At 31.4% G+C, this 27,893-nt stretch overlaps 1 protein-coding gene across 2 annotated transcripts; it reads right to left on the bottom strand.

Annotated features, from left to right (window-relative positions):
- Positions 1-594: 594 nt before the first annotated feature.
- RabX6 (RAS oncogene family member RabX6) lies at positions 595-27,545 on the bottom strand. 2 transcript variants are annotated; one of them, XM_085825248.1, is made up of 3 exons: positions 27,405-27,545; positions 14,216-14,430; positions 595-2,810 (listed from the first exon to the last, which is right to left on the bottom strand). In XM_085825248.1, the coding sequence occupies exons 2-3, from the start codon at positions 14,393-14,395 to the stop codon at positions 2,367-2,369; spliced, it is 624 nt and encodes a 207-aa protein (XP_085681374.1). In that variant the 5' UTR covers positions 14,396-14,430; positions 27,405-27,545; the 3' UTR covers positions 595-2,366. The 2 variants fall into 2 exon arrangements, with proteins under 2 accessions (XP_085681374.1, XP_085681375.1); XM_085825249.1 differs by lacking the exon at positions 27,405-27,545 and adding an exon at positions 27,123-27,277.
- Positions 27,546-27,893: the final 348 nt, after the last annotated feature.

The following is a 27,893-nucleotide window of genomic DNA, read 5'->3' as shown; positions in this document are numbered from 1 at the left end:
AATTTAATGATCTATGACAATGCTATATCAAAAAATTAGCATAAGCTCACCAAGCTATCACAGCTATACAATAACATTTCAGAATGATCATTCCCTGCAAGCCTGCCAAAAATGAAAGAAGATATTTTAAACTTTTTTTAACAAAAATATTAAAACAGATGCTTCAAGCAAATGAATAAAAGCTCTACCAGAATACAACTATGGAATATCTGCATATTAAGTAATAATATGAATCTTTGATACTTGCATGTTAAATGATACCTGTCATTTCAGAGTAATGTTGATAATAATTTGCCAGCATAGTAAAGATAAACGGGATCCACTTTCTTCTTTTATTTTTACATTTAATCAATGATTACCAATGTTAAACTTCTAGCCTATGTTTTCATGAATGAATATTTTCAGCTAAGGCAAGTGCGCTTCTTATTCTCCAGAAAATAACATTATTTCAGAAGAAGAGGTAATTTCTCTTTACATAAATTAGCATATCCCAGATTCTTCAGAATTCACTGAGGAGGGGGATTTAAATTTAAACAAATACGCAATCAAACCTTTGATTAACAGAGCACAGTTCTAATTATACACAGCTCCAAGAACTTGTCAGGCATTTATTTGTCTACAGATAATCATAAGTATCAGTTAATATTTTAACAGTAAGTTCTCAAAATTCATAAAATAAACCGAAAACTGGCAAAAATACATAAAATTATGATTCAATACTAGAAATAAATGATTCAATTCAATCTTTACTCATTTTACTACTAGCATATCATACACAATACATTTCATCTCTCTCTGTGGGCCCACTGCATCAAATGTAATATTAAAGCACATATGATAAGTGTCACTAGTGACCCCTATATCATATTTAATATGCTGAAATGGAATCTTTACTTCAAATTTTAAAAATGCTCATAAATTATATCAGAATACTGTGAAACCTAACTGAATGGAATTCAGTTATTAATCATTCAATTAGAGCCTTGCATGAATATTATTTATTATTTTAACCTAGAAGTGTAAAATGCAAGATGCTTACTATTAACATTCAGAATTTTGACACATTTCACATACTGCAAATGCCTTAGGATATTGTATATAAATATGGCAATAGAATATAATAGGTACTGATATTTAAATTATTAAGTTTACCACTTCATTATTGTATGGAAATAATTTAATTATCTAAACACAATCATTATTACTAATATTGCACATTAATTTCTTTTGAATTTTTGTTTTAAGTATTATGATTTTTCTCTTTATATTATAAGAAATGGCATTTAAATAACATATGCAAGAATCCAGATATTTTGATAAAAAGCAGATTTTAGAGGAACTATTTTTGTATGTTATGCTTAACTGCAAAACACACTTGGGCACATAGTTACATTCAGCACTCTAAAATCAGGGACGCACAAGAAAACTTTATTTTCTCTCCATCGGAAGCAAGAGGTTAATTTACAGTGCAAAATTTAAATAATTCAAAATTTCAATCAACATACTATAAAATTTACACATGAGAAAAAAAAGTATTTTACATATTTATTAAATACACTGACATCAAAAGACAATACAAACTAAACTGATGAAATTTTAAAAGCAAAAAACAGTCTTTTAAAAAAATACTAAAATAATAATAATAAAAAAAATCTTCATGAAACTGTAAAAAAGAATAAATTGATATTTATTACATGTGAGAACATCTGTAAGTAGATAAGGCCATCATAATGAGGACAGACACAAGTGTACCAGATAAAAACTAGCTTTTTTAACACAACCATTTCTCTCATATGCAAGTTTCTTTCCCTATTTAAAAATATTATAAGAAATGTAAGTAGAATATATAAAAAATTGATATTTCACTAGGCAACAAATAAACATACTCTGTGACGTAAATAATATATATATATATATATATATATATATATAGGCTCATCATCATCATCCAAAAACATTAAGATTTTAAAGAACTACAAAAGAGAACCTCATGGTACATTGTTTTTTTCATAAACAATTATTTTACAGGTAATAATGGCCTTTTTATTTCTTGATGTACAGTTTCACGCTCAAAAATTCTCATTCATTTGCAAAATTTCAAAAAATTACATAAAATGTAATAACCAAAATCATATACTGAAGTAGCTTATTGTTTTAAAACTATCCTTCTAGGAACGATAAACATAAAGCAAAACTATAACATTAGGCATCGAATTCTACTCACACATTCAGGCAAGAAAACTCATAATAGCTACGAAAACAAAATAATCACTAAATAACTGGTTAGTGACTAGGATTTTAAAAAAAATTCTTTTTTAAAATATATAACACTCCAAGCAGGCTTCCCCCCCCTCCAATTTTCAGAATCAGCAGGAACAGGACTGATTTGGTTCATCTAGAGCACTCACTTTAAATGAGTCTTTAACTTCAAGTTCAATGTCTTTGACGCGGCAAGTGCCAATGAGCTGTTTGGCAATGTCTGTGAACATTTCTTCTACTCCGGCCCCCGTCTTGCATGAGGTTTTGTAGATTCCACTCACTAGATTGTGGCACTGCTCGCAGAAATTTTCAATATCTGCATCAGTGATCGAGTCTTCGGAGTTCTGATTGAGCAGGTCTGTCTTGTTTCCGCACAGGAAGATTTTGGCACTTTCTGCATACGTTACGATATCCAGTAGATGCTGTGATAAAATATTAAAAGAGTCTGGGCTATCGAAGCTGAAGACTAGAATGGCAGCTTCAGCAAATTTGTAATAGCTGCTAGTAATGGATGCAACCCTCTCCATTCCACCTGTATCCCATAACTGGAGCTAAAAAATTAAGGGAGAAAACTGATAATCTCAAATATAATTTCAGTACTATCACATTATCCTACCAACCCATACAAGAACCACCGGGTGAAGTAGGCAATAAAATTTTTTTACAATGATGTATTTATCAAGTAATTCAGCAACAGTCGTGGAAGCAATATGCCAACATCAATCTTGGTGGCAGTGGTAATGCATGAAGTTTTGAAATTCTAGTGTTATGTTTGTGGTTTTCATTTGTTAACATTAGTATGTGGAATATTTTTTCTTGCACTAAATTTTAATGCTATTGTGGAGTTTGTCTGAATAAAAAAAGGAAGAGTTGTATTTTTCAGAAATATGGCATTTTGCTTAGTAGTAGAAAAGTTAATTTGTAAAATTCTCTCAAGTTAAAACCATTGTATATGTGGACAGTAAGGCCAATTTGCTCTGTAATTCTCTGATTTTTCTTAAAGATAAAACAAACACCTGTGTGCATGGACTGAAGACCAAAAGAAAAACAGTCAAGTGTTTTATTATGGATGTTTATTGGATTTTTAACTTAGCAAATTAATTGCTGGTCTATGTAATTTTGAGTGCTTTAGGATGCATGTCTGTTTTATGTACTTTTCAGTGGTTCATTATGGATATTTCTTGCATTTTAATTTCATTAATTCATTGCTGTTTTATGTATTTTTCAGTGCGCCCCCATTTTTTAAAATGGTTACAGTTTTTCACTTTAGGCTAGCACAAAAAAAAAAAAAAAAAAAGCTTTCAAAGACTGGTAACTTTGCAGATGGGCTGGGCATATGCGAGAGTACCATAATTTTTGTCATCAATAATAATAGGGAAACCAATTACTTTTATTTTATAACTACAAACCTGAAAAAACGTATACAGTACAAAGTCCGAGATCCGTAATGATTTAAAATCTGGAACTCAAAGGCCACTACCAACTTTTTTTTAATTCCCCCCCACATAATAAAACATGTGGAGAGTCCCGATTCTTAATTTTACTTCACTAATGGCACTAAATAAAATACCTCATTATTGAAGAAAACAATCATTTTAGCATATATTTGTATGATCAATAATTTGGCTCCATAGCTGCCGGTCATGCATCTCAAACTGAAACATTCTACAGATACATTGATTTTACATTCTACTAATATTTTATACCCCTGACACCAACATGACACATCATCATGCAGTGCTGAAAGCATCATTATATTTTGCTTTCAACACTGCATGTTTATCAACACATAACAACTTGAGTAATGACTCATGGAGAGATGCCTAAACAATATTTTTTTTTATATTACTAATTGATATTTTTTTATATAATTTTTTATATTGATATTTTATATATAATTTTTTTATATTACTAATAATCATAGGCCAAAAGATTACATTTAATGCTATTTGAATTAAGAATAACTGATTTGTTATTCATATAAACCCAGAACCAGCATCAGAGTTCATAATGGCTGCACCAGATGGCAGAATTTAGGGAAGACAAAGGGAGGCACTTATTAGCAGAAATTAGGAGCCATATAGAGACAGCATCAGGGCACCGGCCCTCAATAAGCCTTAAGTATATGTGAGAATTTTTTTATTCAGGATTCAGATAAGTGCAAGAAATAAGCATAAGTATAATAAATAACTAAACTAATGCAATTCAGGTTTAACTGTCTCAGTGTGCGATAGAAGCAAGACAAAATTTAGCTGAATAACTTGTCTTTAGTTCCCAATCTCATAATACATAGCGAAATATGTATAGTGAACGATAGCTAAATTTTATGATGATAGCCATGAATCTGAAGGTTTTCGAATATCACAAACCAAAGGTGAAATTTTCCAATTAGCGAATTTTGTAAAGAAATGTGGAGAAGTGGTAATAAATGAAGAGAATATAAAAGAAGACAATGCTCATCAATCAATTACCGAATGGCAAAATCTATAGTATGATTCTAAATCCAAAAAATACCGCTACAGAGAGAAGAAAAAATTTCAATTGACAAGTTAGTTGGAAGTCTATATACAGCAATTACAGGACTCCAACAATGGAACTTATTAACTGAATAAGAAATTATGTCTGTCTATAGTATTGTTACGAATTTGGTATTTAAAAAGCTAATGTTAGTTCAATTATAAATTAAATGGTTTTATTTCTCGCGCAGTGCAGCGCGTGACGAATATTAAAAGAAAGCTAAGCCGGAAAATTGAAAATACAAGAGCACGTGCATTAAATAAATAAATATGTCTTTTTGATTTCGAGAAAGTACTGGAAAATTCTAGCGCGTGATTTTAAAATCTTATAAAAGGAGGAAAACATCTCAGTTTGTAGTAGTTGCTTAGTTTGTTGTTGTTTAGAAAACTGCTGTTGTTGATTATAGCGAATTCACGGATTAGCGTTCTTTAGCTGTTTTGAATTACGTTCTATTGTATATTTGAGTAGTTAAAAGATAACTACTGTGAGATATTGTAATACTGTATGATAATTTGAGAACATTTAAGCATTTTTGTTGTGATAATAAATTTTTGTTCATTTTTCATCGGACTTGTGTATTCATTTCATAACGAACCCGTACGCACGCAACAGCTTTTGGTGTCAGGAGTGGGGTTTGAATGACAATAACAAGAGCGATGGAAGAGCAATTAAGGCATTTAATATCAGCCTTTGCCTCATTTAAAGAAGAAATGAAATTGGGCCAGGAATCCGTTAAGGATGAAATGAAAGCCGTTCAAGCTGGTCAAGAAGAAATGAAAAGAGAAATTACCTGCATAATAGAAAATAAATTTGAAGCTATGGAAGGCAGAATTGACACAGTTGAAAATAAAGTTGGACAAATTGAAGAAAACGTTTCTTCTGTAAAAGATCAAATTCAAGAAAGAGTTTCTTCGGTGAAAGAAGAAATAGAAGAAAGAGTTTCTTCTGTAAAAGAACATATAGAAGGAAGAGTTTGTGCCGTCCAACACCAAATCGAACAACAAATTGATGATAGGGTTTCTGCAGTAGCCAAAGAAGTGGATATTTTAAAGAAATTCGTAGCGATGGCAGGGAATAATAGTGATGGTTTTAAATTCTTACCGATGCCTGCTCGTCCATCTCTGAAGCTATCCACATATGATGGGAAGACATCCTGGCAAGTGTATAAAACACAATTTTCTATAGTTGCGGATGCGAATGGATGGGATTCCCAAGCGAAGGAGTGTCATCTCGCCGCTTCTTTAAGAGCCGACGCAGCGGATATCCTTCAGACTCTTCCCGAAAACAAAAGGTTAGATTTCGAAGCTCTGTCCGGCGCCTTGGAGCTGCGCTTTGGGGAGAAGTGTTTAAAAGACTACAGCAGGCTCCAATTAAAATCTTGTCAACAGAAGTCTACCGAAACACTTCAAGAGCTCGCCACGGATGTTGAAAGGCTGTCCCACCTCGCCTTTTTGGAGTGCCCGACAGAAACAAGAGAAATCCTGTCGCTGCAATATTTCATCGACGGCATCCGGGATCCTGAAATACAGAAAGGTCTTCGAATGGCAGATGTAAAGGACATAAAAAGCGCTCTGTTGTACGCCATGAAGTTCGAGGCAGCCCAGCAAGCAACTAATAGAGATCGCTACCCAGTTAGAGCTGTGCGAGTCCATGAGCCAGTGGATCAACTGATGGCTCGTTTAGATGATTTAGCCAGACAAGTCGACGCTTTGATACGGAGTAGGAGGGAGAAGAAAGTGGCTCTAAGGTGTTGGAGATGTGGTAGTGAAGGTCACCTAAGACGGAATTGCAGAACATCCCGAGGTACGGAAAATAAGACCATTTCCCAGCAACGACGCAGTAAACAAATTAGTGACCATATCGAGGAACGGAGGTTGTCAGATAATGAAAAACCTTGTTTTAAAGCGCTTAAAATTTATACAGTGAGTGGCAACAGTAACGGAATGTCCATTAATGGGAATATCGATGGAGTTCCTTGCGATATGATCATTGACACAGGAGCTAATGTTACCATCATTAGGAAAGATTTAGCTGAACAGTTTAAAGATAAACTTATTTGGACGCCATCCTGTGTTACCCTTCAGACTGCATCTGGTGATAAGATCGACATAACTGGGAAGTTAAACGTAAACATCACGTTTGGAAGTGCCGCCTACCATCACACGGCTTATGTGGCGGATATCACAGATCCATGCATACTCAGATTGGACTTTTTAAGGAAATACAATTTTTCCTTAGACTTCAAAAAGAACAAACTGCTTTCAGCATCTGGTGACATGACTATCCATCCTCAGAAGAGATCCTCACTTGGAAATGCCGACGCCTTGTCCGAAAGACCCAGCTCGGGAAGCCGCCGAAATCATGCTAGGGTCGAAAATAAACGCAAGACTACCAGCTATTCTCCATCTCAGAAGCTCTTCGGTCGAGACCTTCGTCTGCCTTGTGACCGCCTGTTTGCTCGCCGTACGGATGCGCCTTCATCGCCTGAGGAACACATCCAAAATGTCCAGGCCCGGTTTGAGGGGATGCACCGTTCTGCACGAAAGCGAGTCAACTTGGCGACGGAGAAAGTGAAGACCAGATACGACACGCAAGCTACTAGACATAGATCCAACAAAGGAAACAAGGTGTGGTTGTGGAACCCGATTCAACGAAAAGGACTGAGTCCTAAATTACAGTCACCTTCGGATGATCCGTATACAGTGCTGAACAGACTAAATGACGTCATGGTTCGGATTCGTAAGTCTTCGAACTCTAAACCTAAAGTCGTTCATTACGACAGGTTAGCTCATTACTATGGCCATAGTACATAATGTAAATAATTGTAAATAGTATCAGACCATGGTCCTTTTTGTTTTTAAATGTGTATTTGATTTGTTTTGTATTTAGTATTTGATAGTATTTGATTTGTTTAAGTTAGTTATTGCATTTATTGTTCATGTTGTTTGATATTGTAATGTAATGTTTATGCCTCAGTTGCATTTATGCCACAGTTGTAAGTTTAGCTTCCTGTCCAGGGATTGTACTGCCCGGGACGTGCAGTCCTTGGGAAGGGGGCAGTGTTATGAATTTGGTATTTAAAAAGCTAATGTTAGTTCAATTATAAATTAAATGGTTTTATTTCTCGCGCAGTGCAGCACGTGACGAATATTAAAAGAAAGCTAAGCCGGAAAATTGAAAATACAAGAGCGCGTGCATTAAATAAATAAATATCTCTTTTTGATTTCGAGAAAGTACTGGAAAATTCTAGCGCGTGATTTTAAAATCTTATAAAAGGAGGAAAACATCTCAGTTTGTAGTAGTTGCTTAGTTTGTTGTTGTTTAGAAAACTGCTGTTGTTGATTATAGCGAATTCGCGGATTAGTGTTCTTTAGCTGTTTTGAATTACGTTCTATTGTACATTTGAGTAGTTAAAAGATAACTACTGTGAGATATTGTAATACTGTATGATAATTTGAGAACATTTAAGCATTTTTGTTGTGATAATAAATTTTTGTTCATTTTTCATCGGACTTGTGCATTCATTTCATAACGAACCCGTACGCACGCAACAGTATTAAAGAAAGTATTAGCACAAAAAAAAAAAAAAAAAATGAAGCCTTTTTTTTTTTTTGTAAATTTTGATACCACTTAGATCATAAATGCTTCATTATTCCATAAATTATGATTTCATATTTTTAATTTTATTATTTCTACATGCCATCTTACTAGATTTAAACTGATGATCTAATATCAGGAAAAATCCCACATCCGGAATCCTGGAAGTCCTGACGAAGTCCGGATCTGGGACTTTGTACTGTAATGACAAAATTTGGTACCTATCATTCGTAATGGGTCAGAAAATAGTATCCCTGAAGTTTGGGCTTAAGAAAGAGTGATTTGTTGAGAAATATTATAAGCATGCACGAAACAATACTGACTACGATAATATATAAATAGTAACTGATTTAATATTTACACAATATGAATTATTTATTATACATATAAAGAAGGAATTTAAATTTATATTTATTATAGTATTTGAGAAATTTATTTAAAATTACAACATAATTCAACAGAACTTACTTAACATACATATTAATTCTTTAATACAATTACATAAGCAGTTTATTTAAAATAACATACATAAACATGCTGGAAAATTCCATTCATTACTACCAGAAAATTCCATTTATTCCACTGATTTAAAAAAAAAAAAAATTACTTTTATTTTTTCTTAAATTTTTTAATATAAATATAATTTTAATTATACTCAAGGGTACATAAAAATGATGATAAAAATCTTTACTTGATTATTGTTTCTTAAAAAATGAATGATATGTGGATTTATGCTTAAAAATGGAAAGGAAGGCTATATATTTAAGAATTAACAAAATGAAAGATTATGGATTATTACACTATATGTGGATTTATGCTTAAAAATGGAAAGGAAGGCTATATATTTAAGAATTAACAAAATGAAAGATTATGGATTATTACACTATATGTGGATTTATGCTTAAAAATGGAAAGGAAGGCTATATATTTAAGAATTAACAAAATGAAAGATTATGGATTATTACACTATCAATTCAAGAGGAGATTGTACAATAAAATTTTAAATTTACCCGCAGTGTACTTGAACACATTTTAAAAGGATTGAGAAATGATGGACTGGTGTGTCACTGCGTTTCAATGAATTTCATACAAATTAAATAATAATAAAAATAGAGTCAAAAAAAAAAAAAAAGACACATACACAAACACATTTATTACTTTGTCCAGGAAGTATAGCTTAGTAATAAATAATAATGAAAGAATTTAAGAATAAAACCCTTTTTTTATTTTGGAAGTTTATATTTCAAGCCATTATTTCAAACAGTCACAAAGGGATATCAGGCACTCTGACATTATCATACTAATCAGTTTTCATCATCTCTCTTGAAGTTGATTTTATACAGTAGAACATGCTTTAAGTATACTAAATCAAATACCTTCATGCCTCTTTTTGCATTTATATTTTTTGCTCAGGAAGTTCTCTCTTGATGAACCAACAGTAGTCAACAAGCATTGCTGAATACCATTGTGATTGATAATGAGATTTCATAGTGAAATTATTCACTATGCTCATCGCTAATTGCTCCCATGTTCTCTGGCTCCAGGTCCATGTGGGAGTGTAAGAAATGAAGCTTTAATGACATATAACAACCTAAGCTTTTGAAACTTTTCACCATATTTTGAACTATACTGTTGTGCTTTGCAGTACAGCACTGTTTTATTTTCTAGGAAACTCTTTTACAATGAAAGAAATATGTCACTTTCTATCTTTGTAAGAGCAGTTTCAGGCTAGTTATTTTGCATTACGTTTCCAGATGTCTGGACTTCTAAATATGCCTTCTTTTATTTTAGCATCTGATAATAACAGGAGCAATTCTCTGATAAATGCAAATATCTTACCATAACGATCAAGTGCTTTCATGAAAATTCTTATTAATCCCAGCGTCGACTGGCACTACAAAAGGTTAATTAATTACATTTTGATCAGTGAATTCCAGAGATTTCCAAGAAGTCCACTTCTGTACATGGTAGTGTAACTTTGTGCGTGGCTGTCCCATTTGTACATAAAGCAAGAAAATTTAGTATCTAGAAATTACTTACAATATATTATTATTATTTCCACTTAAAATCATATTTCAACACAAGTAACAGTTTCTTTAAAGTATGATAAGTTTCTTTCGTCACAAAGCATGTCCTACAGGAATGGATATTTATTTCCAATGTGAAGGTGTACTACGTTTAAGCTCATCTTAGAAGTATCAATAAAAAGTTTCCATTCTTCTGATACGACATAGATCTAAAGATTCCAAGAGACTTGAAATGTCAATGCAAAAGCATATTTTACCATCTTTTTCATAAAAACTAATGAAATCTTTATGTCTGTTACAATATATGGAATCATTATTGTACATTATTAGCCTACACATTTCACTTCTAAAGCCTTGATCCTGTCAATTAGGCTTTATTCTCTTACTTAATCTGAATTCATGCACAAGATTATTCAACTCTATTTGTGTTCATATATGAGGCTTTTGAATGTTTCTCTGATGGAATTTAATCCATGTCAGTCTCACTTACAAGACTACAAGATGGCATGTATTCTTCATCAATCAAAATACAGTTAACAGTTAAATTTGAAAATAAACCACTGCTTGCTGATCCGTGGAAGATAAATCCCAAATCTTAATATTTGTTTTCCAAAATGCAAATATATGTATATACATATTCTTGTTCATAAAAAAAAAAGGGTTGATCAAGAATCAATTGGGATTACATCAAATGAAAACATAGATGTTACAAGTATGTTTTTTATCCATAATTGGTGCTAAATTGCAATGCTTTGCTAGTTTCATGGTTGACATAAAAATAAAAGGGTACCAAACAAAATTTGAAACAAAGAATAACAGGATTAAAGTATTCGGTTAATGTCTGATGTCTCAATGGACTTGCATCTCTTCATTTAAAGTCAATATTTTGTCTTTTTCATGTTATTGTTATTTGACTTATCTTTAATTTAGTATTAAGTATTAAAATCAAAAGAACACATAGACATAATCTTAATTCACATTAAGAATCAATGCTGAGAAAGAATTCTAAAACATAAAGAAAACAGAGACACTGATGCAAGATTCATCTTCTTCGGTAAATAGAATAACATGGAAGAGCATATATAAAGAAAACAGAGACACTGATGCAAGATTCATCTTCTTTGGTAAATAGAATAATTTTCCTCTTAATAACCGAAAATTCTATCAAATAATGTGTTTTTCATGCAATTGAAAATAAAATAACTTTGTTCCTAATGTTGTAGTTGCGTTAAGAAAATTGCTGTTAATCCAGCTAATAGCTGCAAGCTGCTAGTGTATTTTTTCAAATTAAACCTAATTAAAATTTAATGATTTTCTATAATAGCTCGCACTTGATGGGAAGATTTTGTGGTACTTGCATATCATCGCAACCATCTTAGAAGTTACCAAATTTTCAGAATGCACCAAACTCTGCCAAACATGCCTACAACTATTTCTCGGGCATTCATTTTCATAATACAGTCAAAAGTCGTTAATTCGGACACCCATAATCCGGACCTCAAAGCTAAAAACTTTCTGCGCATGCGCCGCGTTGACACATGTGCATAGGCAATTATGCGTGCGCATAAGACCTTTTACAACTGCGCATATGCGTGTGCGCAAGTGCAGAATACGTTTTCGTGTGAGCGTTTTATGTATAGCGGACGGTATAAGCTAAAATTATCTAGTTATCTATTTCAGTTAATGTTAATTATTGCATTGTTCCTTAATTTTCGAATTGGATCCGGCTTATTATTTTTTGCAGACTGTAAGAGCAATACTATAAAAGTAAACTTGAACTTTCGATTATGTCAAATAAAATTTCCGATTCTGGAGCTCCCAAAAGATCGTACAAAACGAAAGTATGTTTCGATGTCCATCAAACAAAAAGTGGAATTGCTGCAAAAAATGGATAAAGACATGAAGACTGGGACAGAGAGGTTAGTGAAAACAAAAAAATTTTGATTGACAAGTTAGTCGGTATTTTCAGCACAGCAATTAACGGGACTTGAACAGCGGAACTTTGTAACTGAACAAGAAATTATGTCTGTTTATAGAATTAAAGAGAAAGTATTATCACATAAAACGAAGCAACTTAAACAACTTACATTGAAAGAAATGTTTAATAAAGTAAACAAATAAATATTAAGCTTTTTTTTGTAAATTTTGATATCCTTTAGATCATAATTGTTCTTTATTTCATAAATTACTGTTTCATATTTCTAATTTGTGAATTTCTGCATGCCATCTTACGAGATTTAAACTGATGATCTATAATCCGGAAAAATTGATAATCCAGAATCGCCGAAGTCCTGACGAGTCCGGATTAACAACTTTTGACTTCCTTTAGTCAAGAACATCATTGTTTTCGTTATGTGTTCACTTTTCCTTTTTTGCATTCCAAGTTCCAACATTTTTTTATAAACAAATCATAATATTTCCCCCTTAATTTTAAAATATATACTTGTGGAATTTGCCAGCAATGGAAGAAAATCTGGTAAAAGTTTTGTAGGTATAAAGAATTCTGCAAAATGTCTAAAGCGAACGACAAGAAATGCATTTGGTAAGGTCCACTAAGGTTCAAGGTTCATGTGATGCCTCTGTTTCTGCAATTCTTTCTCTCTCTCTCTTTTTTTTTTTAATGAAAACAGACAGCTGTATACTCAGAGAGAAGAATTATGCAAAAAGAATCAAAGAAAGATCTGATCTTAAAATCACCAAAATGTTGAAAAGTGGCCAAATTTAGAACCGTTTAATAAAAGAATTCACATCCCCCAAAGAGAAAAGTTGCTTAAGAGCTCTTTATTAGAAAAAATGAATTTCAAAATGCTTATGTTTTACTTCTTGCTTAGAAACTCGAATATCCTGTCATTTATATTAGAAAACGAAACAAGTTATAACTCATGAACCCATTCAAAAGATAACCATATATACGTCAGTGAATCGCCAAAAATATTCCTCCAAAATGCTAATTCACACTCAAAATGAGTCATAAAAACAGACAGAAATGTCAGATGATTACGATTAAGGACCTTCTGCTGATTTTGGCCAAAATTAATGACTTTTAAGAACCAAAAAAATCTAAGGACTTTTAAGGACCGTACAAACCCTGTACATATTAATGCAACCACATTAGTGTTATTTAGAGACTTTTTAAAAATGAAAAAGAATGCTTATGTAAGTCATTGTTCAATTCAGATGTAAAAATTCTTTTATTATATACATAATTATTATTAAATACATATTTTAAGTTCTAATTAAGTATTTAACAAGAAAATCAATCAATAAATTTACTTACAAGCAGGTTTTTATTGTTTTTTTATTCAAGTGGAAATTTTGTGGTGATCGCTTTAACAGATTCAAAAGAACTGTTCCTTTTAGCTATTTTTCTGCAAATTACTATATTCCTGCAGAAATTTTATTACAGTTTTTTCCATTGCACGCGAATTGCATAAGCACAGATTTTAGAACTAAGTTCAAGTCAAAAAATACGATTTACTTATAGAAACTGTTGTAATTTAGAATACATACAAAAATGGCGATGTTGCTAAATTTATTAACTGTTTTGAGTATGGTTGTCTGAAGAATGGTTATGAGCATGGTTGCCAGAGTTTTGCACATTTTGAAAATTAAGCAAATTTACTAAAGTGACTGTGATAATATGTAAAGATGTAAACTATTCTTAATATTAAAAGATATATACAAAATAACTTTTTCTGTTAACTAATTGTAATAGTGATATTCATAATGAAGCACATACATTTCACAAAAACAGATGGAATAAGGAATATAGATATATATCTCCAAAAATAAAAAAAAATAACTGCAATACTCACACGGACATTTCTTCCATGCACAGTGAAAATTTTATCATAATGATCCAATCCTAAAGTTGAATGACGATCGGAGTTGGAAACAAAAGTATTTGTCGCAAATCTTCGAAAAAGGGAACTCTTTCCTACGCCAAACTCTCCACACAAAATTACTTTTTGCTCAGGAATTTTCGTTGTTGCCATGACTGAGACCACTACAAAATCTATATAGCATTAACCTAAACAATAAAGAAATATTAATGAATTTAAAAGATTAAAAATTATCCATAAATATAAATTATGACTAATACAGTACAAAGTATGAAATCCGGACATCAAATACCCAGAAGGATCTAAAATTGAACCTCTAGATCACAAGCACCTTTTTTTTTTTTTTTTTTTTTTTTTTAATACCTTACACTTGAACATTTGATAGTTTTTTTCATAATAAAACATGCACAGAATCCCGATTCTTAATTTCACTTCGGTACTGACATAAACCTGAAAAATAATTATTTATTATTGTTTGCTTTCATCACCACATGATGATAAACACACTGCAGCTTGACTAGCAGAAAGGTTTAAATAACTTTTTTAAAATATTAGTAGCTGAATATAGAAGAACATGTAAGAAGCCCTTTATGTTATATTATGCTTGGCAATGATTATTCTTTAGCTAACTTCGCTTCTGAATGTGTTGATGAGGAAAAATTTCTTTCCGTATTCAAAAAATAGGAGATTATATTCAGTGCTGTCTGAATTGAGAATAACTGATTTGTTATTCAGATAAGCCCAAGACAGGTGCCTGAGCTGATGCGGCTGCACCCCTTGGCAGTATTTGGAGCAGCAGCGAGCAGCAAATGGATGGCAAAATTAGAATTTAGGAAAGCCATCAGAAGGTCAAATTTTTAGAATTTAGGGAGATGCCTGGAAGCAGACTTTTAGACTGCAGAGCTTGCGCTGGCCTGCAAAATATCTAGCACTGTCCCTGCCTTAAGCATATATGGGAATTTATTTGCTTGGGACTCAGCTAAGCATTAAGAAAGTGCATATAATAAATAACTAATATAATTCAGGCTTAATTTCATTAGTAGACAATAGAAAACAGATCAAATTTAGTGAAGCAATATTTTAGTTGCCAATTTCATGATACATCGGCAATAGTGTAACGCGGACAACAGCTAGGCACAAAAAACAAAACAAATCAAACAACATACATCGAAAGAAATGTTCAATAAAGCAAAAAATAAACACTGAGTTCTTTGTTTTATAAATTTTGATTTCCTTCTGGTCGTAAATGCTTCAGCATTTCATAAATTATTATTTCATATTTTGAATTTTTTCACATCATCTTACAAAATTTAAACTAATGATCTAATATCCAGAAAAATCCTAAATCTGCAAATGCAAAAGTCCTGACAAGTACGGATCTCAGACTTTGTTCTCTATTTTTCACAAATGAAAGGTCAGTTACTAAAATGATTGATCCGTCAATACATGAGATATTTATAAATCCAGGAAACAGCATCTTAAAAGAGTTTCCCCCCCCATGACTAGTCACCTAAATGGGTAATTAAAAAGAAAAAAAAAAAAAGATGATTTTAAAGACACTAGCCAGCTTTTAATGAGTTTTTTTCATTAAATCTGTTGCTTTTTCACATTGTAAGGAATATAGATGCACACAGATTCTTTATTATTTAAAAGTTATCAAATGGACAGCTTAAAGAGTATTTATAACCCCTTTTTTCCATTCCCTCAACCTTCATGTTATGGTATGACAGAATATCATTTTCTTTTATTTTTTTAAATAGAAGCAGAACATTCCCAATAAAAGTGATTATTGTATGAAAGACTATCATTTTCTTTTATTATTTTAAATAGAAGCAGGATATTCCCAATGAATAAAAGTGAAAACAATGAATTCTATAATGGTAATAATCCCTGAAAGTGATGATAATTTCTTGGAATATCAATATGGATATCTACCATATTATTTCTCCACGACAAACATTCCTGAACCCAGCTAAGACCATCAAGTAATGGATTAAGGTGATCGGTGAAAGTTAACTCTTGCTGTCAAATTAAAACATTTTAAGTACAAAATAAGCAAAGAAATTATATTTTCAAATCTTACTATAAAAGACAAACTAATTTCATTGAAAGCAATAACTATCTATTCTGAATCATTAATTTTATTTTTTCCTGACATGATGTAACTTAGCATAAAGACTTTATGCCATAATTATGATAAGAGTATACCTTAAATGATTCATCACATTCTTAAACTATTTACACTATTTTTTTTATATACTGTTTGTGCAACTTAATGTTACAGCAGCACTAATGCAGTTAATTTTGGTTTCTGAAGTTACTGCAGTTAGTGACATTATTCTGAAGTTGACTGATTAAAGCATGCATGTACATGGTTTTAAGTTTTGTAACTAATTAACCTTTTCATATTACAAATGTTAAAAGCAATTTGACACATGTGTTGGTTAAACAAATATCAATACTTTTCCATTATGCACCCACCCTGAATTACTATTGTAATTATATATGGTGCTATCATTCAGTCTCGGAATGCATTTGGCTTCTTTTTCACAGCCGCCAAAAAGCTTGGTAGGTGCATAATGGATAAGAATCCAAATGCCTTAGGTTCTGTTATTGTGATATAGCACAGAGGTTCAACACCCTTTCCTTGCGACAACCCATTTCAAAAGATTGTTTTTCCTCATCAACCCCCTTACATTTTTCTCTACAAGTTTTCAGAAGCTGAGCATCATTGGTTGATGCATTTTTAAAAACATTTAGCACAAAATTGCTTAAATTAATTTTTAAATCAACTTTTAAAAAATATATGTTTATTGTTTTCTGTAGTTATTGGTACTTCCACTAGATAAGAAAAAGTCAATAATATTAGCTCAACAACTTTTATTCTGAGATATTTCTTTCAGATGACTTTGCATACCCATGTGTTTTGAATAAGATGTGTACATCTTCAATCCAATCAACTCTTCTTGCATCATATCAAGATCACATATCATAGTTAAATTTTCAGCATCTTGAAAGTGAACATTAAAATCTTCTTTTAAAATTTACAAGTGGTTTATATATAACAATAGATCTTCTGAGGAAATACAATTTTATACATTAGTTTATATAAATAAGCCAATTTTTGAATGGAAAACCAAACATAATCTTCATTATTACACACTGAGGCTTTATATCAATACATAATTATGAATTTTATTAATTAGTTTTTTTATAATCAATGAGATCTTGACTATACTGATGAACATTTGGCTACCGACCTCTTGATCATTATGAACTCCCTTTAAAATTTTGTCTATTGAAAGGGGTCAATACTGATGCAATTCGAAACACCTGGTCTAGCAGTGACCAATCTATGACCCAATCTCATAACCAGTAATGAGCTATGCAAATTTTAAAAAAGGCTTCATACACAGTATCAGATTTTAATTAAATACTTTACTTTTTATGAAAACATAAATTATAAATAATTGTGCATGAATAAAGAAAATGTTTTAAAATATAAACTTTTAAAATTTAAAGATGAGAAAAATCATAAAAATTATATAAAATAATGAATAGATTCAATAGTCAGATATTAATTAAATCTAAGTTATTAAATCATTAATTAATTTAATGAACTGTGTATAATTTTTGCCAGACATTCCCACACATTATTTCTTCTTCGAACTCAGTTGCTCATCTAGAAGGTTCAAAGGATGAGCAACAATTTTTAGAATTTATTATATTAACTTTTACTTAGTTTACTTATGATGTTTCACCATGATTGTAATTTTGTCATCAACTTTTAACTTATTTCCTGGTAAGCTATCAAGCTTAAATTCCATACACACACATACTACACACTGTTTATCAGTGACAATGCAATGCCATGAAACAATTTTTTTAAAAATCTGACTTAGATTTTTTAAAGTTTAATGTTTAATTTTTTCCTCGCACATCTCCACTTAATAAACAAACCAAAAATACCTGAATTTTACTGCATGCACCATCAAAGAGAGCAAGGGGGGGGGAGAGTCTGGAAAATGAAACTTTTATGAAAATTGAAACTTAATTTCTGAATTTTTGGCAAATTTTCAAAATTTTTTTGATTATTTCCAGCTATTAGACATCTAGATTTTAAAATTCAAACATCTAAAAATATATCACATAAAGAGGTTTGAATGTTTCATAAATTATAACACAAATACACTATCCAACATTGAAAATGCAACACCAAAAAGGAATGGCCTGAAAATTCTCCAAATTTCAGGACAGATTCAAATCACCGATATTACTGCTGGGGAAATTTACCACAGAAAACTTTTGTCTCGGAGGATGGGTGCAATAGTAGAGAATGTCAGACTATCATCAACGGAGGCAGTTCCAACAGACTGAGGGGCATAGTGATTGGACCAAGAAGGTCAGGTTGTTTCATATGGCAAATCTCAGCTGACACACATCTGAACGCATTCACAGTGCACCAGCTGCACTGACGATGGTTGGAACAAGGATGTGTGGCAAATTCAAAGGGTATGTCAGCACTACGCATGGATCGATGCATCCACCGCACCCGCAAGCCACTTCGAACTCCATTCTGCAGCATGTTCATGACATCCACCTTGGATGTTCCCATATCGACCAGAGGCATTTGCCATCGATTGGTGGCTAGTGGCTAACACTCATAGCATCCATTAAGAAGACTGCCACTGACCCCACATCATAGATGCCAACATCTGCAATGGTGCCGGCCTAAAGCAATGTGGATAACGGAATGAATGGTACAGAGTCGTGTTCTCCAATGATAGTCACCACATATGAGTGTGTCGTCTATGTGGAAACAGGTCCAATCTGGCAGCAATTGTGGAACACCTCACCAGGCGGCGATAAGGCATCATGGTTTTTGGTGTGCAATTGTGTACGATTCCAGGTCACCTCAAGTTCAAATACAGAGGACTATGACAGCTCAACGATATGTGGATGATGTGCTGTGGCCAGTGACACTTTTCTACCTTCAGCGATTGCCCAATACCCTTTACCAGCAGGATAACACCCATCCACATACAGCTTGTATCAACCAACGTGCTTTGCAAGGGGTACAGGTCAGGCCACCAAGTGGCAGTTGTACCATCTAATAAAGACTTGCAACAAAATGAACACTTGATGCAACTATCTACATCTGCTACATCCATAGACGGCTGCCATGGAAAAATACAAAGGTTACACACTAAATACGTGCAGTACACACTTAAGACACACAAGTACTAAAATCAAAAGATAAGATACATAGATTGAAACCAATGTTGATGATGTGTACATCTATAATATTTAATGGTCATTAAATACGAGATCAGTAAATTATTTAACATTAAAAACTCTGGAGAGCCCAAAATGTCTGTTTCAAGCAGAGCATAAAATACTATTTCATTTGTAATTGCCATAGTTTATTATAATTTATCCATTTGTACAAGTCCTTTTCCAATCACATTTCCATATTCACTGTCTATCTAAAAAGAGTTTGCTTTGTACATTTTTCTGAGTAATTACAACGATAAAAGTAAATCGCAATTTTAAAAACAAGGAACAAGAAAAATATAACAAAATTCAAAGTTAATCTACCTAAATGTAAGTTTTGCATCAAGCCTTAAAGCACCTGTACTTCAGAAAATCAAAAACTTCAGAAATCAAAAACCTTTTCATAAAAAAACATGATGTGCCTTCAAAATAAAATCTGTTTAGACCATAAAGCAACATTATTGAAAACAAAAACATAAGTCTATTAATATGAGAAACAAACACATTGAGGGCACAACCAGCTTAACACAAATTATGTATTGAAAAAAAGGACCATTATAAAATATAATAATCATAACTTATCAATTATTATATTATTAAATTATTGACATAATTAATTAACAGATTACAATCCTTATGGTCCTTAACTACAAATATTAAGGCCATTTTCATTTTATTTAAGTCCATCTATAAATAATTTTAAAACTTAAATACCCAGAAATTTCGATAGTTTGAACTGTGTCCTGTATTATATGAAGTACTCAGTGTCTGATTGGAATTTAAAGAGTTACAACAAGCAGGTGCACTGTGACATTCTTGTTGAGGCCATCATGTTTCCCAGCACAATGTAAACAAATTATTAATTGAGTACAGTCAGTGGCCTTATGACTAAATATCTGACAACGAAAACATTGAGTAAGATATATGAAACTTTGATAACAAAATGACAGATGATTCTCTGGCCACCGTTCTCTCCTTATCTCTCTCTCACCAACTGAGCACAATTGGGATGTGATTGTATGCCATTTGGAGAGATTGCCATTGCCGCGTTCAGAAGACAAACTATGGTAAATGGCTGACAGGAAATGGAGAGCCAATTCTCAAGATAACATGCATAGTCTCATTGACTCTGTACTTAGATGTGTTGCTTCATGTATCCCATCCAAAGTCGTTCTACGACCTCTTGAGCCAATGCTGTTCTCACTCTATTTTATGTATATCATTTCGAAATAAAGATCACTTAATGTTCATTGCTGTCTCTCTCTATTTGCTAAGTTTCATCACTTTCTGGCCACTCCTTCTAGATTTTGCATTTTCAGTGTCGGGTAGTGTACTTCACCCTCTTTCAAAACAATAATTTTTAAAAACAAAATTGAGAATTTTCTATATTTTTTAACATACTGCACTTTCAAGCAGAAGGGGGAGTCGGTATTATCGGCCATTGCAAGTGCGTGCAGACATATTACTTTCAATATTATGATGTCATTACATCACAATTCATATCATTTCTGCATATTACTACCTCAAAAATAATACACTTTACAAAATTATTAGTGTTTACAATTATTTGCATTGAAATCTTCCCTGTTATTTTTAATTTTTCTCATTCCGTAAGTGTATATGGGGTTTTTGTCAGCATTTCAGTTTAAAAGTTGAGCTTCTTAATTTTATTGTGATATTTAATGTTATGTTCTGTTATGAGACTTCAAAATTCTAACATCCAAAAATGTATCCATTAGAAAGATTTGAAATTTTTATGCATCTATTAAAAATATAATAATTTATTTACTAAATAATATTGGTTATATTATCTCCCAAGTTTAATTACAGTAGAATTATCTTAAAAGAGTGAATCCATACTTAGTAAGTTCTATTTTGAAACATGCTTTGAAGTAACTTGAATATAAATTGTTAAAAATGTTTTAACGAAGACTGGAATTAAATCATGAATAACAAAATTTAAATTGTAAAAGGAATAAATTAAAGGCAAGATTTAAATTAAATGCATGTAATCATTGTCATTGATCGGAAATTAGTTGACTTTTCAAGGGGAACAAACCAACTCCCGTTCAATGAACAATAATTAAGAAATAAATACGAAGGTGTTTTGTCCTTTACTCGAGTAATAAGGCGAAGCCAAATCGGCAATTCAAGTCAGGCCAAATATTTCTGTAAATAGAAGGGATTATGAACCAATGCTGAGATCCAAAGAACTAATTCCTATTAAGCATTTTAGCTAATTCAATTTTGAGTGAAAAGCAATTTCTGCAGTAAAATTTAATAATGCTCGAGTAACCGTCCCCCGACACTCTCGTGTTTATGCATTTGAGTTCAATATTATTTGTAAAAATTAAACATTGGAAATTGTCATTATAAAATAGCATTCAAAGTAGTTGAAATAAACATTAGAAAACTGCAAAATATAAGAAAAATAATTTAAACTTTGTAAAGACAAATAAAAAAATAAAAATAAAAAATATAATAAGAAAAGTGAATGTACATGAAGATATAAAGGCCAGAAAAAGTATTAATTAACTTACGTTCTTTTTAATAGGGAGTGGGCAAAGTGTTCTCTTCGCGTCTGACTCGGAAGGGTAGTGTTTCCGATAATTCTTTAGCGGCAGCAGGGGCTTTGAATAATATCAGTCGATAAGACTTGTGTAAAGTAATTTACAATAGTGGGTGGGACTAGGAATTCTTGAGGGATGTATTCTGTGGAGTTCTTATTTGAGTGAAACCGTCTGATAAAATTTTTTTGAAAATACTAGTGAATGGAAATTAATTAATTTCTGGCTAATTGTCGTGTCGAAATGATTAAGAATTTAAGAAAGGAAAAAAGGAATTTTCACTGTCAAAGAGCTATTTGACAGACTAAAGATTATGAAATAGGCCCATTTTTTTAGTAACAGTATAAGTCTGAAGACAATTAGCTTTTTACATTATATACAGCTGAGTAATTACACTATATACAAATCCTTCAACTGATAGTCATCCAACTTATACCGCCTTCTCAGGTTTCGGAACAAATTATCATATCCCTATCAGTTAAATGATTTAGAGTGAGTATTTAATGCCTGCTCTTTTAAGGCAATGGTTAATAAATTGATTGGGTATTAGATTATTTTTGAGAATTTTAATAAGGAGCAAAATTTTGCGTTGTAGATCTATTGTATCTGTGCAGATAGTTTTAATTCGTTGTATTTGATTTATTATTGTATTGTTAATTACTTTTTTTGGATATGCTGGAATTCCAATTTATTAATTTGTTAGTATAGAAATTGAAGTTTCTTATTTTGTCAAAAAGTAAAATTTTTTTGTAGTTAATGATTTGAAGATCTAGATAGTCTATGCTACTTTGTGAATTATTAGTTTTATTAAGTGTAAGACAATTTGGATAAATCTTGGAGTGTTCAATTTTATTAAAATTATTAATTGTAATAAGGTCATCAATATATCTGTAAGTGTGCTTGTAGTAATTTAACTCTTATGGTTGCAGATTTTTTTTGGAAGTTAAATTCTTTGATAAATAAAAAGACATTACAGAGGTACTGGAATGTGAGCCCATTGGCAGACCTCTGACTTGTTTAAAAAGTTTTGAAATTTGATGTAGTTATGAAAATGTGTGCATTTTAGGCAGGTTTTCTATTTGTTAAGAGGCATAATTGTGAGCATATCAGGGAAGAGTTTAGGTAGATCTAGTAGACTAGTATAGATTTCATCTAGAGGAAGTGAGGTATATAGGTTTTCAAAGTCATAGCAGTTAATGTTTTGTATGTTAATTGTTTGAATGGCATTAATGACAGGAGTGTTATTATGGATGATCCAGCAATAGTTCTGATTAGTGTTATAATCGTTGAAAATAAATTGACAGATTTTTTAAAGTTGAATTGAAAAATAATAGCCTACATTTTTCTTGTAATTATTAGTTCCATTAGCTATAAATCTGAATTTTAATGGCGTTTTATGGAATTTGAGAAGTGCACATAGGTTAGTAAATCCGTTGTAGTTTGGATTTAAAGTAATATTTAGTTTTTTATTAAAAGTTTTAATTCTGTTTATTATAGATGTTTCTGTAAGGTTGGCTAATTGATAAGTAGTTGCGTTGAGAAGTTCTTTATGAATAATTTCTGCTTAGAATTGTTTTCATATAATGCTAAAGTTATTATTTGCTTTATCTATTTTTGTAATAGTAAAAAGTTGTTTGGTTAATCTTTGGAATACGGTAACAGGTAGTTTGGCGACATTTTGGTAAGGCGATAAAGGTTACTAACTAGGATTTTAGCAGTGTACACGGATAAAGTCAAGAGTGTGCGCAATGCCACATTTTTGCAATTCTGGGATGTTTTTTCAAGTGAAAATAGGTCGACGTGTACATGGATACTGTGTATGTGCAATTGGTTGATCTTTGGATAATGGTAACTTGGCGATTTTTTGGCGACCAACTCTGCTACAGCAACCCTCTATTTTTTTTTTTTTCCCGCCGCCATTTTGTCTTCACGAAGTAAAGACATGTTTCTTTTCTTTTTATTTACTAAACACTTTTTCCAACAATCTACTTATACTAGCCAAATTATACTTATACTAGAAATTTTATCTAACAAAACTGCTTAATCATGACAAATATTCACTGCAAAATTGGGAAAAAGTGCACAATCGGAAACTCCTTGCGCGTTTTTCACAATAACACATACACATAAACCATGTACACGTCGACTTATTTTTACTTAAAAACAACATCCCAGAATTGCACAAAAATTGCATTGCGCACACTCTTCACTATATCCATGTACACTGCCTTTTTCTCATAAATTAGAAAAATTTCACGAAAATGCATGACAATTTTCTGAATCTTTAAACCCGGTAAAAAGAACATATATGAAATTACCTTATCGCGAAAAAGTACATACCCTTTCCAAATATGAACATTTCCACGTATAAAATAAATAAAATATCTAAAAACGTTTACCTCTAAATTATCTATTATATTATAAACGTCACCAACGAATTCATACCGCAAACATTACAAATACTTAGTGTCAAATATTTAAATTATTTTCATGCATGTTTACTTCAACTAAAACGTATACCAAATTCCTACAAACATAAAATTCGCAAAATAACTATCATTTAATTAAAATATCACTAAACCATGTACACGTCGACTTATTTTTACTTAAAAAAAATCCCAGAATTGCACAAAAATGGCATTGCGCACACTCTTCACTATATCCATGTACACTGCTTTTTTCTCATAAATTAGAAAAATTTCATGAAAATGCATGAAAATACTCAACGACTACTACTTAAACATATTCCAAAATACTACAAACATATAACTCACAAAATCACGATCATTAAATTAAAAACACTACTTAAAATATAAATAAGCACATACATTAAATCAATAAAAATTAGATTACAATCCTAATTACTTTAAACTAAATCATTGCTAATAACAATTTTCAAATAATACCATTTTAATTTATTTACTCCTTACATTTAGAACAATGCATAAAAATAATATCCTCAAATGATTAAAAATACTAACTTACGTAATCTTCTTCAGAATCTTCATTATGTAGCTGCAGTACTACTGCTAATTTCTAAATCCAGTAGTCAACTGGAAGTCTATTCACCAAGTAATAAGAAATTAATAAAATTTCACCTATACTCAAACTACTTTCAGCAAACCACGTACCCTTCCTTACACTCCTTTTCACAAAATGTCCATTTTCACCATATTTCTTGCACAGCCATTTAAACTTCTAATATCCTTCCTTTCACACAATCTCAACTTATTATTATTATCAGATAAACGCATTAAAAATTTAGAATTCACTTTACGCCATGCAATCCGATCCATGGATTGCGTCATGCAATCCGAAAATTAATCAACACTATTTCACACAACACACAATGAAGCTTTTCCAAATTAACCCCCTTTTCCGATTAAAGAACTATAAATTTGTCCATTAATGTCATGTTTCACACAACACAGAATATAGCTAAATACGAAATTTCCAGATTTCCCCCCTATTCCGATTAAAAACAACTGTAATTCGTCCATTAATGTCACATGACATATCTCATGATCTCTCATTTCCCTCACACAAAATAATGCGTAATCGGAACTGAGTGCTTCTCACATTATTACCAAAGTCCTAGGTAGTAACCTTTATCGCCTCTAAAATGTCGCCAAACTACCAGTTACCATATTCCAAAGATCAGCCGTGCAATTCTTAAAAACATGGCAAGCAATTCGTGATTCTGCACTTTCTCCCAATTTCGCACCTAATCTTCATCATGATTAAGCACTTTTGTTCCATAAAAGTTCTAGCATAAGTGTAATTCGGCTAGCAGATAGTTGGAAAAAAATGTTAAGTAAAAAAAAACATGCCTTTACTTCGTGAAAACAAAATGACGTCCAAACAAAAACTATCAGGTTGCTGTAGCAGAGTTGGTCGCCAAATTTTCGCCAAGTTGCCATAATCCAAAGATTAACCAATTGTTTTTGTATACAAAAAATGTATTCATCATTGTTTTAAAAGAGTATGTATTCATCATGTTTTAAAACAGTATGAAGATACATTTTTGTATTGTATTCAAAAAATGTATCTTCATACTCTTTTAAAACACGAACGATAAAAAATATTAAATACCTTTGCAGTAATTTTTCAACCAGTCACATTTTTATAGGTATACATATTATATTACATATAAAGTATTGTTAAATTCTACATTGTTATAGAAAAGTTAATATTAATTTGATACATATTAAGTACTGCTAATTTTTTAAAATTATCTACATTGTGTTTGGCTGATCATAAAGAAAACCAGATATAATCTTACAATGAACAAAGGGCTTACAAATAAATTCAAAAAGGGGCTTTTTACAGCCCTCTCTAGATGACCATAGCACAAACCTATATTTGTTGAAAGTCTAAACTTTGGGACTCTGATGCTAATATTAGATATTCAACCAGTACAATATAAGAAAACACAAAAAAGCATATACTTTTGCAAAGTCTAATATGGTTATATTTAATAATAAAAATATACCTAACATATTTTTACAAACCTATTCTTCAAGGAATATAAAATAAGCATAAACAATACACAAGAAATCACATCAAGCTACTCCAACAAACTATTTAAATCAGGATTAAGGATTAAGGAACTAAAGTTCGCTAGAATCTGCAAAATATGTTTGAGACTCAACAAAATTGTCTTTAAAAGAAATGGATATGCTATATATCCCGTAACGATATATATTTATTTAAATCATTCCTTTCCAGAACAATAATATTACTTTTATTTCTTGGATTAACTGTTACAAGTTAATATAAAATTAGATAGATGTCTACATAAACCCTTTTAAATTTTTTTGGGGAGGGGGGGATAAATAGAAATTTACATATTCGCATCTGAAGTATGTTAAATATATTTTCTGAATTGATTAGATCTAAATCTTTTTCGAATTAGGTCAAAATTTAAGCTTCAGCGCGCTGTTAATTCTTACAGACTGGAAAAATGACGCATATAAGGAAATCAGAGACACATCTTTCACACAAGGAAAGTCTTAGATTAAATATGCAGATTTCTTTACCTTTGTTTAAATACTCATATACTTTTCCCAAAATATATATGTAATAATATTTAAAAAATTTAGATCGGAAATCAAAACAAGTACAAAACGTGAAGTTCAGCACACAGAACTGAAATAAAAGCAAAACGTCGCTATACTTCACTGAAAACAGATGTTATGTCACGCATATAAAAGAGTTCGCATGCATATTACATTCCACATTAAGGAAAAAAAAAAGACAGTTTTGCTTGAAAAATAATTAGGAAAGAAGAACTAAGAAAAGATGTAATTTAAAAATCGTACATTTCACGACAATGCTTTCCGCAATTGACTGTTAGACCATGACATAACAATTGCAAAATTGTCGATTACGATAACAATAGATATTTATTTGAAATTTTGTTTTGATGCCAGCTAGGATTCAAATTTTAGAAAGGTATTCTAAAAAACAAAGAACACACACACACAAAAAAAAAAAAAAAAAAATTCAGTCATCATAAAACTGCTGTCTATTAAATATACCCTTTTCTGATATAATCTTATGAAATATACCTTTTCTGATGTAATCTTACAAATGAATTTTAAGAAAGGCAAAATAATCTGAAAGCTTAAAAATTCATCTATCCTTTTTCAAAAAACTTCAGAATTAAATAGAGATGGAATTATAGAGATGGAACAAAAATAAATTCACTCAATCCAAGTTTAGTGCACTCAATCCAAGTTATTCACTCAATCCTAGTTACTCAATTCAAATTATTCACTCTATCCAAGTATAGAGTGATAAGCGTTTCA

This window comes from Stegodyphus dumicola, chromosome 10, assembly GCF_044657685.1.
Source record: "Stegodyphus dumicola isolate Sdum_Otavi_A_Nest chromosome 10, ASM4465768v1".
Lineage (NCBI taxonomy): Eukaryota > Metazoa > Arthropoda > Arachnida > Araneae > Eresidae > Stegodyphus > Stegodyphus dumicola.
The sequence above is the reverse complement of the archived record's forward strand: the minus strand, read 5'-3'. Positions and strand labels throughout refer to the sequence as shown.